The sequence below is a fragment of the Prunus mume genome, linkage group LG8 (genome assembly GCF_029339155.1).
Source record: "Prunus mume cultivar Tortuosa linkage group LG8, ASM2933915v1, whole genome shotgun sequence".
NCBI classification, from domain to species: domain Eukaryota; kingdom Viridiplantae; phylum Streptophyta; class Magnoliopsida; order Rosales; family Rosaceae; genus Prunus; species Prunus mume.
The window spans coordinates 18138551-18154904 of NC_142705.1; the positions used below are offsets into that span (position 1 = coordinate 18138551).

At 34.0% G+C, this 16354-nt stretch overlaps 1 protein-coding gene across 1 annotated transcript; it reads right to left on the reverse strand.

Annotated features, from left to right (window-relative positions):
* Positions 1-256: 256 nt before the first annotated feature.
* LOC103339188 (DNA gyrase subunit B, chloroplastic/mitochondrial) lies at positions 257-12534 on the reverse strand. Its single transcript, XM_008242470.2, has 21 exons — positions 12359-12534; positions 11954-12098; positions 11625-11705; positions 11415-11528; positions 10151-10207; positions 9650-9751; positions 9203-9353; positions 9013-9089; positions 8727-8837; positions 8147-8217; positions 7813-7954; positions 6999-7097; positions 6752-6880; positions 6539-6653; positions 5419-5486; positions 4598-4711; positions 4386-4502; positions 4189-4242; positions 4000-4105; positions 2386-2516; positions 257-715 (listed from the first exon to the last, which is right to left on the reverse strand). The coding sequence occupies exons 1-21, from the start codon at positions 12520-12522 to the stop codon at positions 647-649; spliced, it is 2217 nt and encodes a 738-aa protein (XP_008240692.2). The 5' UTR covers positions 12523-12534; the 3' UTR covers positions 257-646.
* Between the last annotated feature and the right edge of the window lie 3820 nt (positions 12535-16354).

Here is a 16354-nt window from a genome sequence, read left to right on the forward strand (position 1 = left end):
ACTGGTTGTGCTACATGCCATTTACACGTGCACAACTGAACAATCTGAATTGTATAACACATTAAACATTTGGCAAATTTCTTAAAAACATACGGTGAAAAATCCAGCTATTATATAAAATTGGAGTTTATTTATTTAAACTTGGTTTTTATAGTCTTTTGTTTTCATTAATACAAATTAAAATATGTAAATAATACATGCACCTTTGCAAAATATTAATATGAAAAAAAAACGTAGAAAATGAATAAACCATAAGTTCTCTGAAAAGTATATCGTATTTATCTATAAATTACCACATCCTCAATCTGTTGGCCTTCAAATCTTCATTGCCATCTCAATATATTTTTGAGCCTCATTTACTCGCATTTCGCAACATTTGGACAAATAATAAGATTTCGAGAAATTGAACAGGTGGCCATGCCAATGCAAATAATATAAATCATATATAAAAATAAACAGCATTCTCTACACTAAATAACAAAACCTCTAAAACCCTACCTAAACTCTGCCCCGCTAAAAGGGAGCAAGTCCATGCATCAAAAAATACAACAAAAAAACCTTTGTTTGATAACTGTGATAAGAGTTTCCGCTTGTCTGCAAACTGGTAACAGTTTCACAACTCGTCTTCTCTGGATTAGTGGCTCCCTTAAATATCTAATTGTTCGAGGTTGACCATGCTTGCAGAATTCTTTATGAGTTCTTTCCGGTAGTCCACCTAAAATATAAACAAGCACAATTTCATGTCAATCCTGGCATTTTACTCGATGATATGTTCTTTATGAAAGCTGGGAACCAGAACCTTAAAACGGGTACATATAAGATTATACAAAATCAAAGGCAATTCAGTTCCATCATGTATACCATCCTTTTATATATATAGGGTCAGGATCGGGAGACACATTTTTTAACACAAATTTTGACACGCTTTTAAGACCTTTAGATCTTACCACTTTCAATGGTGGAGATGAATGCTAATATAACTTTTTCACTATTACACCTCTTGTATTCTTCCCTTTTCGGGAATGACAATATTTAATAGCTTTGTAAGTCTTTTTTTTCTCTCCCTTTCCTCCTTCCCGTGTTTCCTAACCTTTCTTCTTCTCTGACAAAAACAAGACCCTTCTTCCTTTATTTTTTTTTCTGCGAAAATCCTTCTTGTATTCTGGAAAAACAATGAGGTAGATGGTGGTCTCACCTACCCGCATATGCACTTCCAATAAAAAAGAATTGCCTTATCTTTTGTGTTATGAAAGTTATCAGAAAAGGAGAATTGTAATGCCTAGAAGAGAGGATTGTCACAACACACCAGAGAGGATTGTCATGCCTTAGATAATCAAACTGTAGATATATCTTGCCGGAACTAAGACAAATCCAAAATATATTTGTTAATAGTCTGATAGATTACTGAGATATTAACTTATTAAGGAGGAAGTTGAAAATTGAAAGTTTGCAGTTTTGGGTGCATGTCATCATTTCCAGAATGGCACAAGAACATATTTTACAGGGAAAAAATTGAAGGAGAAGGAGGAGGATTTTACTATATATATAAAAATAATAATAAAAAATTAAAAACTGACAACATGGGAGAGAACAACAGACTTCAATATCTAAAAAATTAAATTTGTAATATAAGTTTCTTTTTGACTTTAAAAAGAAAAGAAAAGAAATTAAATTGAAGAAGTTATCCTTATCTTCCAAATCCAGATCAGAAACAAGATTTTAACTTGACAAGAAAAGTCTGTAAAACTTTATGTATATTTGGGTAATAGCTGTAGATTGAGAAGATGCTCTCAAATGATTTATATTTAGCTAACTTTTTCTTGCAGGTCAAAAAAGAAATGGGTATGAAAACTCATCCTTTGAAGAAAGAAATCCATGGCTGTTCACATCGTCCTCCTCCAGCTCAAATGAAAATACTAACAAGTGTTTTTTAAAAATCAATTTCTTTTGAGAACATATTAAATTAAACCAAATGTTTCTCGTTGCAATTTGTGAGGAGAGAGGAGAGAATGGCTTATTCCAAGGCAAATTAATCACATAGTTGAGGGTATTGAGTTTTTTTTCAAAGGCAATCTTAGCCAATAAAACTGCTTTAAAGGTTGAAAATGTGTATAAATTTGTGGCTTTTTGTGTGTCCCAATCCTGACCCATATATATATATATATACACCTCAAATAAGCTTATTTGAGGGATCCCTCAATTGACACTTTTGATTTAGAAAAACAAAAGGTACTCCTTGGAAGCCAGCCAGGTTTTTTGTTTGTTGTTTTTTCAGAGACGAGAGAGAGAGAGAGAGAGAGTTCAGCCCTTAGAATTCAGATATAAGCACCAGACAGCTTCAGTGAATCATAACTCAACAATAACCTTTATGTCTGCCCTACTTACCCGAGCACCCATAAGGGACGAAAAGACAATGTTGGCCTCAGCAGCATCCTCAACCCCTAATCGTTTCAGAAGCCTTTGCTCAGGATTCATTGTTGTTTCCCATAATTGTGCGGGCATCATTTCCCCTAGGCCTGCATTGAAACCATACCAACATAAGAACTAAACAGCTAGTTCAAACTGAAAGGTCAGTTATGCATAGCTTGAATTCACTGTAACATAATAACTTTGCAAGGAATAAACATAGTGATATACTTTATCTATAGAAACAGATGTTGCCCCTTTAACTTGTAACAATACAGTGATTACAGTCACACTAGGGATTCTACCACTATATAGTAGAAATATGACACAACATATCACAGTATAACTCAGTCTCATTCATAATCCACAAATGCCCTATAACCTTGCCAGCATAACAGCTAGTTATCATTACCGACAAAACATTAAAATTGTGATTATATGGTGCCAAGGTTTTAGTTAGTTTTAATGGTCTCCTAAATTCAGAGTCCAAGTCCAACCGCCAGGATAAGTAGAAGCTTTATGTATATGGGATTAATCGTTTTATTTTGACGGAGAACAAATTTCGGATTACTCAATAGAACAGATGATTGTCGAAGGACTGGATGATATAAGTTATAACCCTAGTCCGGGATGTGATGCCTAGAAACACCCATGTGTAGAGCTGCATATGTTTAGTTTATGAGTAGAAGCTTGTTTACGTTTAAACATGAGATCTTTTTTGAGGATTATCAAAGAGCCAATCTTGAGTAAAACCAAATAAAAATGGATAAAGAATGAGCACATAATGTGGTTGTGCAAGAAAGTCAAAAGAAACAAAGAATGTTTCAGCACCTTTAAGTCAAATGGAAGCCAGCAACAGTTAATTTATAATCTTATAGATAAATCGATAGCAAGCACCTTATATTTGAAAAAGAAGCACGAGTAAAGTTGCAAGAGTAGTAAAAAATCATGAACACCTAGTGGCGCAACCAAAAATTTAATCATGGGGGTCAATAGAAAATTAGATGACCACGAGATGAAAAGAATTCATTCAGTAATCTGCTCGTGCAATATTATCATCTCCTCTATAATCATTGCAGGTGCTTAGTACTGTTTCATATTGTCTCTTGCTACAGAAGAGTGCCTGATGGTTGGTGATCTAGAATTAGATGGTGGCTTTTGGTCCAAACAGGAAATCTAGCATGAACAAATTTCACAAAGCTTGGAACAAAACATGTGTTGAAAAGATAATTCTATGAATTCTAATAATCACACATACAATCTAGTGGAGACAAATTGCCTTATCTAGTAAAATGCACAAAGTTACACAAAAAGTTGCCCCATTAATGTAGTTAGCACTCACTATAGTCATCTAGTAGTCGCTAGTACAATGTCATCTCCTCTATATAATTGCCCCATCATAGTTAACATGAACATATCATTTTGATAGTACAGTCTAAGGCATGCAGAGAGTCAGCTGACCGTTGTGGACACTGGTCAGCCCATGCCCATAAAAGACCTACTGACTTGCGTATGCCCTTAGCAGTGTATTTAACTGCATTACCAATATGCAGGTAACCATATAAACCTGAGTTTCATGATGTTCATACTAACCTTTAAACCTCTGAATGTTGTAAGATGCATTTGGAGGGAAGGAACTCTGGAGCATTTTAAGTTCAGCATCATCATAGCAATATTTTGCTTGCTTTCCCCTCTCAACCTGGTCATTTTAGCAAAAACAATGGACTTAACTGTATAGTATTCTTCAAAATCCCTACGATTAATTCCGATACAAATACAAACCTTGTAAAGGGGTGGAACTCCAACATATATGTAGCCCTCATCAAATAAGGCTCTCTGCAGGCAAGAACTACCGCATTATTTGATATTTTAAATCATTGTAAATAAGTCGGGTTTGTTATGTTCATTTTTTTTACTCTCTTTTTCCGTTTATTACATACCATGGGGGAAAAAAATTGCACAAAATATCCGTTCCCTACCTGATATCTGAAGAAAAATGTCAATAGCAGAGTACGGATGTGAGCACCATCTATATCAGCATCTGTTAAGATGATAATCTTATGGTATCGTAGAGCCTCCTTCTTAAAGTCCTCTCCCTGAAACAGAGAAGATTACATACCTTATTCTTTTTAGATTATGATGACGATAATTGTAATAATAGTAACTATAATAATAAAAAACTTTGTTCAACCTTCACTCCAAGTCCAAGACCAAGAATTAGATTTTGAATCTCTTCATTTTTATACATTGCTGCCTCATCCTTCCTTTCAATGTTCAGAATTTTACCCCTCAATGGAAGAATGGCCTGCAATAAATAATTTTGCAACATTAGACAGCTATCTCATAACTTTTTGTTTTTGTTTTTGTTTTTTTTTAATATAAAGAAAAGATCCACGATCCAATCTAAGAAGGCTTAAACTTTCTGATCATTGCATCTGATTCCCAATGCATTAAGAAGCCATAGCAAGAAACTATTCTGGTCAAGCCAAATGCCAGAATGCCGGAATGCCAACAGACAGGAGTAGTGCAAGAAAAATAATGCATATAATGTATCAGCTTATATTTTTCTCTGATCATTATGATACAATCCTAAAAGTCATGACTACAGCAAAGCACTTTATGGATACAAAACCTAAGTTAGAATGATTGCTGCTGTAGACAGTAAGAGTAGTGGTATAATTGTAGTTTTACAGTTCTTTTTGAACCAGTAGGTTCTGCAATCATAATGGAAGTGGAGGCGAGGTTAACATTTAATTTTGGCATACATGGCTTCAAAGTGATGCTATCAGGATTTAACTTTTTAACAACTTTTTCTTCTATCCCATTCCCATTTATCAGTCATCAAATGCGGAAAACTAACAACTACCAACTCACATCACTATTGAAACGAATTTATTCTAAAAGACGAAAATACAACATTTCAGGCTACTACTTTAAAAGGTTCTAAAATCATATGGTGATTGACAGACATAACATTGTCAAAATTACAAACTAGCACAGTTATAAATTTACCTGAAAGCGCCTATCACGACCTTGTTTTGCACTTCCACCAGCTGAATCTCCTTCCACTATAAAGATTTCTGTAAACATAAAACAGCAAGGAACAAAATTTTAATGTTCAACATAATAATGCAATTGTTTCTAAGAACATCTACTATGTGCTAGGGATGAAGAGGAACAGAAGAATCTTTGAGGGAGCAAGAGATGAAGAGGTGGATCTTCCGAATTTTAGCGGAAACTATTTAGTAGTTCTGACCCAAAAAAAAACTACTTGGGTTATTCCAAAAGGATGCTTTGAGTTGTAATTTCTTGTTTTACTTGTTATTTCCTAGGGTGTGGATTCCTTATCCACTCTTTGTAATTAGCTTCCTACTTTAATACAATTATGTTCCTTTTCGAAGAAAAAAAAAAAGATTAGATAGAAGACCCTTAGGCCGTCAGTGGCTTCAGAATTTAGGGATAGTTCCTTTCAGGCTAAATTGTATGATTGGAATTCCTGTACACTAGCTTTCCTTGGCCTGCTGCCCCATATAATTGTTGCTGAGCCACATTTTGCAGGCTTTGTTGTTTTGTTTAACTAGCTTCTTCTAGTTAGACCAGTGGACAACTTTTCCCCTGTATTGTTCTGTTTTTCTTTGATGAAATTATGTTTTTCATAAAATAAAGTAAAAAATATATGTAAAGGAAAAAGAATGATAACCAATGTGTTAAGTAGTGTTAACGTGTTCTCTAAAGAAGCAAATGTAACAAATTTGAACAAAATACTTCGCCAAAAAGGAGCAGTGGGAAAAGAGAAAGTTCTAAAAGCATGTTTGAAATATCATGTTTATGATGCTTATGTTGGAAAATTCAATAGTGACTACAGACTTCGGAATTCATAAACTCAACAAAGAAAAGTTTGCTGCTAAAATGTAATATAAGGAATATGTTGCTGAAACAATTGGCATTTTCAATCATCCTTGGAACTGTGAAATTAATAAGACCAGAAGAATTTTAAAATTTAGAAATAAGAATAGAAATAGAACATGATTACTAGTATCAAAAGCATTTAATAACCTAATAATTGAAAACCCAAATGAATATTCCTTTGAGAAGCTCATAGCAGTTTCATACAAGATGGTGCAAGACATACCAGATTCTTCAGGATTTGTTGATGAGCAATCAGCTAGTTTTCCCGGGAGAGAAGAGGATCGCAAAACACTCTTTTGTCTGACTAATTCCCTTGCCCTCTTTGCAGCCAGAGCTGCCTAAAAAAAGAAACATTAGACATGATGAAAAGATTTCAAGTATAATTATATGCAAGCTTCATGTATCGAAGTGATATTCTTATTTACGAGAATGATACCTTGAGAGCATTTAAAGACTTTGAAAGGATTGAATCCAGTACATCTGGATGCAACTCCAAGTATTCTGTAAGATACTCTTGAAGAGATTGATCAACCACTCTTCGCACCTCTGGATTTCCCAGCCTAGTCTTTTAAAACAGAACAATGAACACAGTAAGGGTACACAATGGCAAAGCCTAAGATGTCCACAGAAACAGTGCCTCCAAATCATTATTACACATCAGGATTGCAATAAACAGGTAGTACCTTCGTTTGGCCTTCAAACTCCGGATTGGCAACCTTGACTGAGATGACGCATGTCAATCCTTCTCTTACATGCTCACCACTCAAAGTGATATCCTTTTCCTGGAAGAAAATATAATGTGGCTCAAAATAATGAAACTTTAAATTAATTTATATACTTCTATTAATATTTAGATTAGCTAACGAGTTGAGTTAATTGTAGCTAATCAAATCTTCTAAGCTTAATGCTCATATATAGAAGGAACCTAGCCTAGGGAGGCAATTTTGTATAGAATATCAAAACGAAAAGTGAGTCAATTTCTACCATTATTATGATATTCCGTATTCCAATTGGATACCATAAATGTATAACAGAATTGAAACCCAACTAAATTACTCATGCTTGTAACTATCTGTTTTGATAAACATCAAAATTTTATCTTCCTCCTTTGAAATGTGTGTGTGTGTGTGACAGAGAGAGAGCCCTTAAATTAAATTATAGAAGTGTATTGCCCAAAGTGATAGAAGTGTATTTGTACCTGACAGACAAAGATGAAACCGAAAGTCCCAACTCCAAAGCAGATCAATGTTTAGTCTGGGTATGAATATGGTACTATAATTCATACTCTGATAAATTCATTATATCCCTCTCGCCAAGATCATTTATATTAAAAATCCAAAAGTTTAATGATGGAAAGTAGCTTTAAAAATAATAAACAAAATTTTAAACCCCTTTTCCAGAAAATAAAAATAAGTAAATACAGGGAAAATTAAACTGAGAAGCCACAAGAAGTTATTGCTATTGGAAAGAACGAACAGAAATCGAGAAGGGATGCACCTTGATAATTTTGGACTTTTTCCCAAGGCTATTAAGAGTTCTTGTTAATGAAGCCTTTGTTCCATCAATATGGGTTCCTCCATCAACAGTGCGTATGCTATTAGCATACCCTAGCATTGTATCTGAATATGCATCAGAACACCTAGTATAGGATGAAAAAACCATATTATCACAAGTAATAAAAGAAATGTTTGTCAACAATATGCCAAACATTATCCCACGTAAAATTCACTTTAACATAATTTATAACAAGAAATCTTAATGAAAATATTTAATTTACTTCTTAGATGCAGGGAACATAAAATACATAAGAATAGAGAATGAAATCAATTACCACTGGAGAGCTACATCAATGGTGATTCCTTCCACTTCTTTTCTAAAGCCAACCACATCGTGAAGCGGTTTCTAAATCAAAGAGTTGTCAAAGAACAATCGTTAGACAATGATGGAAATCCAAAATCCATAAATTTTAAATGTTCATAGTTCATACAGATACACACTTGCATCCTTTATACCATAACATCATATGCACTTTGGGGCATGTGGCCAAGTATTTAACTACATGCCAAGGAGTTGCAAAGAAAATTGATATTATGAGATTTGTGTAGAATATTCATATAGGTGAAAAGATCTAACCCACCCTATGTAGATCACAATAGAATGATGTCCAGTAACTGAAAGTATTCTTTTCTTACAAATGAAATTCTTAATATACAACACAAATCCAGGTACATGGGAAGTATACAAGAAGCCCTAGCCCAGAGTTCAAAAGAAAGAAGTGGGAGATTTAATATTGAATCTTAACAAGTCTACTTCACTCACTTGAGAACCTTTATGCAACATCAGTAATAGTAAATATGTATAGGTCAAATTAGAACAAAAAAAAAAATGCAAAGCTATTAGGTCGAGCATACCTTATCAGTATTTAGCCATCTCACATATTCAACCAAACCCCCTGCATAAAAGTATTCATTGTGATGGTTCTTCTCTGGATCTGTATCCTCTTGTCTAAGAGTGATCATGAGCTGCAAATGTCAAACAACAGAAGACAATAAGATGATGAGAACAGAAAAAGACTAAGCCTTGGTTGTACTGCCAGATTACCATTAAAATAAATGAAAATAAATAAACAGACATATTAAAAGATAAATACATATATAGCAGGACATGATAATTGACAATTAAAAGTAATGACTTTACATTAGGGTTTAGAAAAGCTAGCTCCCTAATTCGTCCAGCTATTGTGTTGTAGTCAAACTGAATAGCAGTTGTGAATACTGCAGGAAGACATGGCAATCAAACAAAGCAAGCATAAATCACCAAACAATTGAGAATAAATCTTAGCCAATGACCATTAAATTCATTACGACTAGAAAGATAAACGAAAAACCTTCTTTGTCAGGCCAAAATCTGATGCGCGTTCCTTGCCGATCTTGGGATTCAATTGGAAGCACATGACAAGATAGAGTTGTCACAGGCTTTCCACGAGAATATTTTTGCTGATATTCCATTCCATCACGCCAAACAGTGACTTCCAATGTCTGTTAGGCCAGACATCACAATTTAGTATGCTAGACACTAACAACTAGAGTATTGAAAGGAAATGTGAAGGAGCTGGATTTCTTGAGGGATCAATGTGGGCATCTTTTTTCAAATGGTCTAGAGGTACCACTTTTCTTTCTTTATACAGACCGGGGTGAATGCTCTTTCTTGAGATAGTTTGTGTTTTTGTGTTATGTATTTTCTGTGATAATTTCGCGTAGCCAGCTGGGTGATAATTTTGCGTAGCCAGCAGGAAAATTTACCAAATAAATCAAGACGAACAGATAATGCATACCTCAGACAAGGCATTGACGACAGATAAACCCACACCATGTAATCCACCAGAGACACTATACCCACTACTTGAACCACCAAATTTGCCACCAGCATGTAAAACCTGAATAATTTTCATAAGAACTATCATTTATAAAACAATAAAATGTTCCTGCATTTAAAATAGCTCCCAAGTTGCATATTTCATATTTTCTTCATTAAGAAAAACATATAAAACTTCAAACCTCATCAATTTCCAAAGGTCTTTCAATCACTAGAAATCCCGGAAGTTGAGTTTCTATCATTCATGGTTCATGCCACTGAAACATATGCTTAATATTTGACTTATTTAGAGCAGCTTTATAACTGAAATTGTAAATTGTTTATAACCTAATTTTTTTGATATAATATGATCTTTCTGGTTTTAATGAAAAAAGTAACTAACCCTATGCAATGTGAAGTGGATTGCATTCTATCTCTACACAAACATTAGAAATGAGAATGATAGTTTATGCAATAATACCGTCAACACAGTCTCCAGAGCAGATTTCTTGGTTGCTGGGTGCATATCAGTTGGAATCTGCAATGAACAAGAGAATAAGAAAAGTAGGTAAAGATAGTAGCAACATATATTTAAAGTTAGCATACATAACTCTTGAGAAGAGTATTCAGGAAAATTTCTAATGGTTGGTTGCAAATTCTAGATTACTATCAATGCAATATGAGAAGAAAAAATTCAGATTTTCTTTTATATGTGCCCATAATTACTAATAATAATAAAAATTAGTTTTCTGAACCTAGAAACACTGCATGGGTACTCAGTCACAATATTGTGGTCCTTACATCTAAAGTGCAGTTTTCTTGAAAGTACTCTTGCAATGGGTATTTACAATGCACTAAGGATACAGGCAATCACCATTTCATACCAATTAAAATATATATAACTTTTTTCCATACCTACAAATCCTCCCAAACCCACTTCCCGGAATTGGCTCCAAAACTGGGGCCTCCCCCCGAACCCTACAATCTTTGGGAGGCAGGAAACTTTAGCAAATAGCTGGAGAGGTTTCTTGAGGAATCAAACCCCAGACCACGTGGGAGCAAACCACAGCCCTGACCACTGACTAAACTCTCATTGGTCAATGAAAATGTGTATAACGACCAGAGGATCCCAGACATGTGAACAAATGCCTAAACCGAAATATGTTAATGCTATGGGAGCATGTACAATTGCAGGGGGGGGATGTTCCGTAACGATTCTTATAGTGCTTTTTGGGGATTTGATAAGCTAATTCCTGTAGATGTCTATTTGCCAGGCAGTCCACCTAAACCGAAGGGGCTCAGGGAAATAGACATGTCTGTGAAGACATGGACTACCAGCACCTGGACAGAAAGACCACGTGAATCTTCAATGTCCTCTGGGATCAGCTTTGGCGAATTAAGAAAACATGTACCAATACAAAAACTGCTTTGTGGTAAACCTCTTGCTTGTTTTTGGTAGGTATTTTCATTATCTGCTCCAAAATGTTCACTGCGTTGCAGAATTTACGTAGCATGCTTAACAATGTTTAATGAACAATTTACAGACTCTAGACATATTGACTATACATATGAGAAATATAAGTATGAAAGGCATGATAGGGTATAAAGGCACATCAAACTACATGTGAACATTAGAATATCTTGACAAGCCTTATAAGAAATCATGACACTGTGTTCTTACGTTAATATATACAAAAAAGGATTTTTGAAGCTTTTGACTAAAAGGCATAGAAGATGTAGCATACCCCACGACCATTGTCAGCGATGCTCACAGAACCATCTGCAAGTAAAACAACCTCAATCTTTGAAGCAAATCCGGCTTGAGCCTCATCCACAGCATTATCTAAAATTTCATAGACCTAAAAGAGCATGATTAGAAACTTTTTTATCGACTCAGATGAATCTAGCAAAAGCACATTATTAAGTGGAAAGATAAAAGTGAGGAAAAACAATACCAAATGGTGAAGACCACGAGGTCCTGTGCTCCCAATATACATCCCTGGCCTCTTTCTAACAGGGTCTAAGCCTTCCAATACCTGAACATGTTAGACATTATAGCCTCAAGCCAAAACTAAGTCGGAGTGACAGCTTACAAGCCCCACTCAACAATTTCTAACTAAACCCATAAATAAGCAACAATTTCCAACAAAAATAAACACCTTAATAAACTTACTTATCTATTTCAAAAACAAAAATAACAAGCATGATGTACAGATAAATTAGCAAATGGCTAACATAAAATAGAAAACTTTGATTTACACCCTTTTGAAATCGAGTATTTTACCTGAATCTGATCAGACCCATAAGCGTTGGAACCAGAGCTGCCTTGAAAAGCCTCGGTTGCAGGCGTAGACGACATAAAAGCTCTTGGAGCAACCGCATTTCGAACTACACGGCAGCTAGGAACGCCCTTCAGTGGAATATGGGTCCTGTCACAACCAATAACAAAACCCTTAAACACTTTCCACTTTCCCAGGAAAAACCCGAGTATCAAAATACAAAAACAAATATCCTATCACCAAAAATAACAAATGAACAAATAAAATCACTCAAATTCAAACAAAGAAAAAGTTATGTTGTAACAAGAATACAGATAGAGTCGCCTTAATTCCCTAGTTGCCACATTTTCTAGGAAACCAAACAGAAAATAAGCAGAAAATGAGGGGCAAAATATGAAAGGGAAAAGCACCTGGGTTGTGGGTTGAACAAGAGGGAGGGACGAGCAAGAGAGGAAGACGAGAAAGAAGAAGAAGAGGAGGGGAAGTGAGGGTGAAGAGAAGAGTGTGAGAGAAAGCGTAACGCCATGAAGCGAAGATAAGGAGGAGGAGGAGGTCTCAGAAGAAGAAGCGCCATTGGATTTGGTTCTCTCTGTTTTACTTTCTTTGTCTTTTAGACCTTCTTTTAAAAATAATAAATAAATAATAAAAACTTGTAAATTCTGTTTGAGCAAACCCATAAACCTCGTTTCCCTCATCTCCCTCCTAAAACCCTACCCCTCTCACAAGCATCTTTCCCTCCTTTTCAAAACTCCTAAAAAGAATTTTATTTTATTTCATAAACAAGGGAGGAGAACAAATTTTGAGTCGACACAATAAAACAACTCAAAACAAAACAAAAATTTAATTATTTCTAAACTTTGACAACTTTAGAAAATATTTAAAAACTTATAGACACTAACTTTAAAATTATAACGACTGAAAATCCTCATTTTCAAAACTCCCAAAAGGCTTTATAGTGCAAAATATCCTTAAGATTTACGAAACTATTATATTGCATCCTTATTGTTTTTCGTGTTAATCGTGGTTCTCAAAGTTAATATGTGTGCTCACAAATGGTCCCTACCGTCAAGTTTCGTCAAAAACTTTGTTAATTTGTTGACGTGGCATATATATTTGTTAAAATAATTTATAATTTAAAATTCATAAAGGACTTTATATCACAAAATATCTCTGATATTCAAGAAAGTATCATATTGGGTCCTTCTTCTTTTTTTCTTCTTTTTTTTTGTCATTCGTGGTCTTCAAGATTAATATGTCTCCTCACAAATGGACCTTGCTAAAATTTTGGTTTTTTCATTTAAATTCATAACAATTAAAAACGAAAAAAAACAAAATTTAATGCATTTTAAATGAAAAAACCAAGGGTAAGGTTTAATGATATAAAGCCTTCATAAAATTTAAAAATGAAAAAACCTTGATGCATGAAATTTTGATTTTTTTCATTTAAGATTAGGTTTTTCATTTCTAAATTTACAAAATTCCCTTAATTTGCTGATGTGGCATATATGTGGAGCCCACATCTCCAATAATATAGTGCCACGTGTATTTAAAATACAATATATTTATTTAAAAAATAATTTAAAATTCATAAAATGTTGGTCTTGTTATAAAACTAAGGAGAATTGTAGAAAGCAATAAGAGGAAGAGAAATATAAAGAATTTGTTCTATGAACTTGTATCAACATATCTTATTCATCTTTGATAAGCGCTTATTTATAAGCTTACAATAGAGGTATTTAACCCACAATTTATAGCTACTAATTACAATAATAAGGGCATAGGTTACAAAGCAAAAAGGGGTGGAGGTAATGGATATTATGGTGGTCATCCACATTCCTTAGATTTGTAACACTCCCCCTTGGATGTCCACCATACAATGACATTGTTGCCTCATTGAAAACCTTGCTTGGAAAACCCAGTGGGACAAAACCGAAGATAATCGAAAAAGAGTGCAACTTTTTTCTGGATCATTAATACGGTGTTGGACGCAGTTATGTTGCCTCGTTAAAACCTTGCTATGAAAAACCCAATGGGACAAAAACCTAGTTGAAGGGGAAAAGAGTACAACGCGTAGATGTCCTGTATGTAGTAGAATTGGGATGCTGCCCCTGATTTATATCTCCTCCTGATTAATATCTCCCTTTGATTTTCATTACCTTCTAGAATTTAGGCTTTAGAAAAAGCTTTGGTAAAAAGGTTTGCCAGATTATCTTGTGAACGAATTTGTTTAACTTCAATCTCTTGGCTTTTTTATGAAACTATATCACCCTTGATGAATCCTTCTCTGATTTGAGCAATACAAGCAACACTGTCTTCATACATGATTTTTTATCACACTATTCGACCTGTTTTTCATTATACATGATTTTTTATCACACTATTCGACCTGTTTTTCATTTTTCAAATGATTGAACTCTTTAGTAGCATCAACAACTAATCTAATAGTTAGAATGTGTTACAACAATATCAACTTTGAATTCAAAATACTCAAACTCTTAGTGTTAACTCTTAATCAAGAATATCGTTACTTTATATCTTTCAAGAGGTCGCTTCATGCGATATGTCTCAAATATTTCATGAGCTTTGAGGATCTCTATGTACCATACAGTCTTAATAAATATGCATTGAACACATGCTATAAGTTTCATGTTAAAATAACAACTGTACTTATAGAAATGTGGATGCATTCACGATGAGATGAGAGACTAAAATCATGTCTCTATCAGGAAACTTTATGCCATATTAGTAATCTGATTTCACTTCACACATACCAATCCGTAACCTTCATACTTAACATTTGTTATTTGGTGTTTGAGTTATAGGTTCAATATCTAACCCTTCATATTTAGTGATAAATGGAATTGCCTATTTCCATTTTTGGCCAATCACTTAACTTGTCGACATTCATGAAACGTGATTTAATATAATCATAGCCCTTGATGACTGTAGTAGCTACTAATAAACCAAATGTATCATCGATTTGTGATCCCACAATTCACATGTGCGTGCGCATGCATAATTTATAAGCATCTCATTGCTTTGGGTACCAATGCGTCTTCAGGGGCTTATGTTGTCACTTATGGGACAAACATCTCTTTTACAATGAATTATTTAGAATATGTGGATCATAACCTCCTATAAGAGCGTTATTTTTTATAGGGCTTGAATTTTTCAAATAATCTCCACTTTTGAGGAGTTGAGTCTTTAGAACCTATATTTCTGTCATGCTTCAGGCATGCATTATATATATAGTCACCATGTTAATGGATTGTGATACGAGAATATCAATCCATGTTTGCATATGTACAACTTATATATGCATTATCTTGATGAGACGAAAGCGGATTGATTTAACATTATTTCACGACGTTCTCCAAGAATTACCATTTCTCCCCCTAACGGCAGGAAAATTGTCTCAAAATTTAGGAAAATAAACTCATAGTGATTATCAAATATGTGACCATTTTAGTAGGTACATTCAGTAAAACTAGTGAAATGATTCATAATTAAATGTTGTATAGGCTCACAAATATTCCCTTGAATTAGGGCTCAGAGTCAATTTTTGATTGAGATGATCTTATGACAGCTTTTATTTGTGAGCATTCTTTGTAATGATATTTGTTGGAGAAGACAATATTTTCAGTCTTTTAACGATGTCCTTACAAATTTATAAAAATCTTATATATCATTGAGGAAATGGATTGCCAAGACAGTCATGCAACAACATAAAAATTATCCGATCAATGAACTTCTAGTTTATAACATCATAATCTTCAACTACTTTAATAGTTGTGTAATATTGGGGCTTCATGAACTTCTAGTTCATGACATCATAAACTTCCTACCCCAAAAGAAAGTACAAGTTTCTCCAATAGACGCCTCTGGCTGTCAATATTGGGGCGGTAATACAAAACATTACTATTGTAAACCGAAATTAACTAATAATCCAATATAAATAAAATAAAATAAAATGAGTAAAGTGGTATAAACAAGGAATAAAATAAATAAATTAAAGACTATGAAATTCCAAGATAATTCAATATTAATATGGATTCAATATGTAAATAAAGCTACAAGTTTAAGAATTGGATTTCCAACCAATTCAGGTTCATATAGGCACAAATAAGTAATGAACTTTAAGTTCATATAAAGTATTAAGATCCATGAAAAACTATGAACTTCAGGTTCATATCAACATATATTCGAAACTTCAAGTTTGAATACGTAGCTCTAAATAAATTGAATTAATAATTGTGCTTTGAATGTCATATACTCAAATCGATGTATATGAACTCAAAACTTCTGGTTCGGGTTCTTGACATATGTAGGCCTTATGGAATTCTGATTTTGAATACAAAATCAAGGATTTTCATGTCCTTATGTGCTCTTTAAATTCGCAGAACTTC

Excerpts from the sequence above, each read along its gene's own strand:
- LOC103339188 (XM_008242470.2), bottom strand. The coding sequence starts at position 12,522 with ATGGCGCTTCTTCTTCTGAGACCTCCTCCTCCTCCTTATCTTCGCTTC. Across the intron at positions 9,090-9,202 it reads ATTTTGGCCTGACAAAGAAG|TATTCACAACTGCTATTCAG; the intron begins GTTTTTCGTTTA and ends GTCTTCCTGCAG. Across the intron at positions 5,487-6,538 it reads AACAAATCCTGAAGAATCTG|AAATCTTTATAGTGGAAGGA; the intron begins GTATGTCTTGCA and ends TTATGTTTACAG.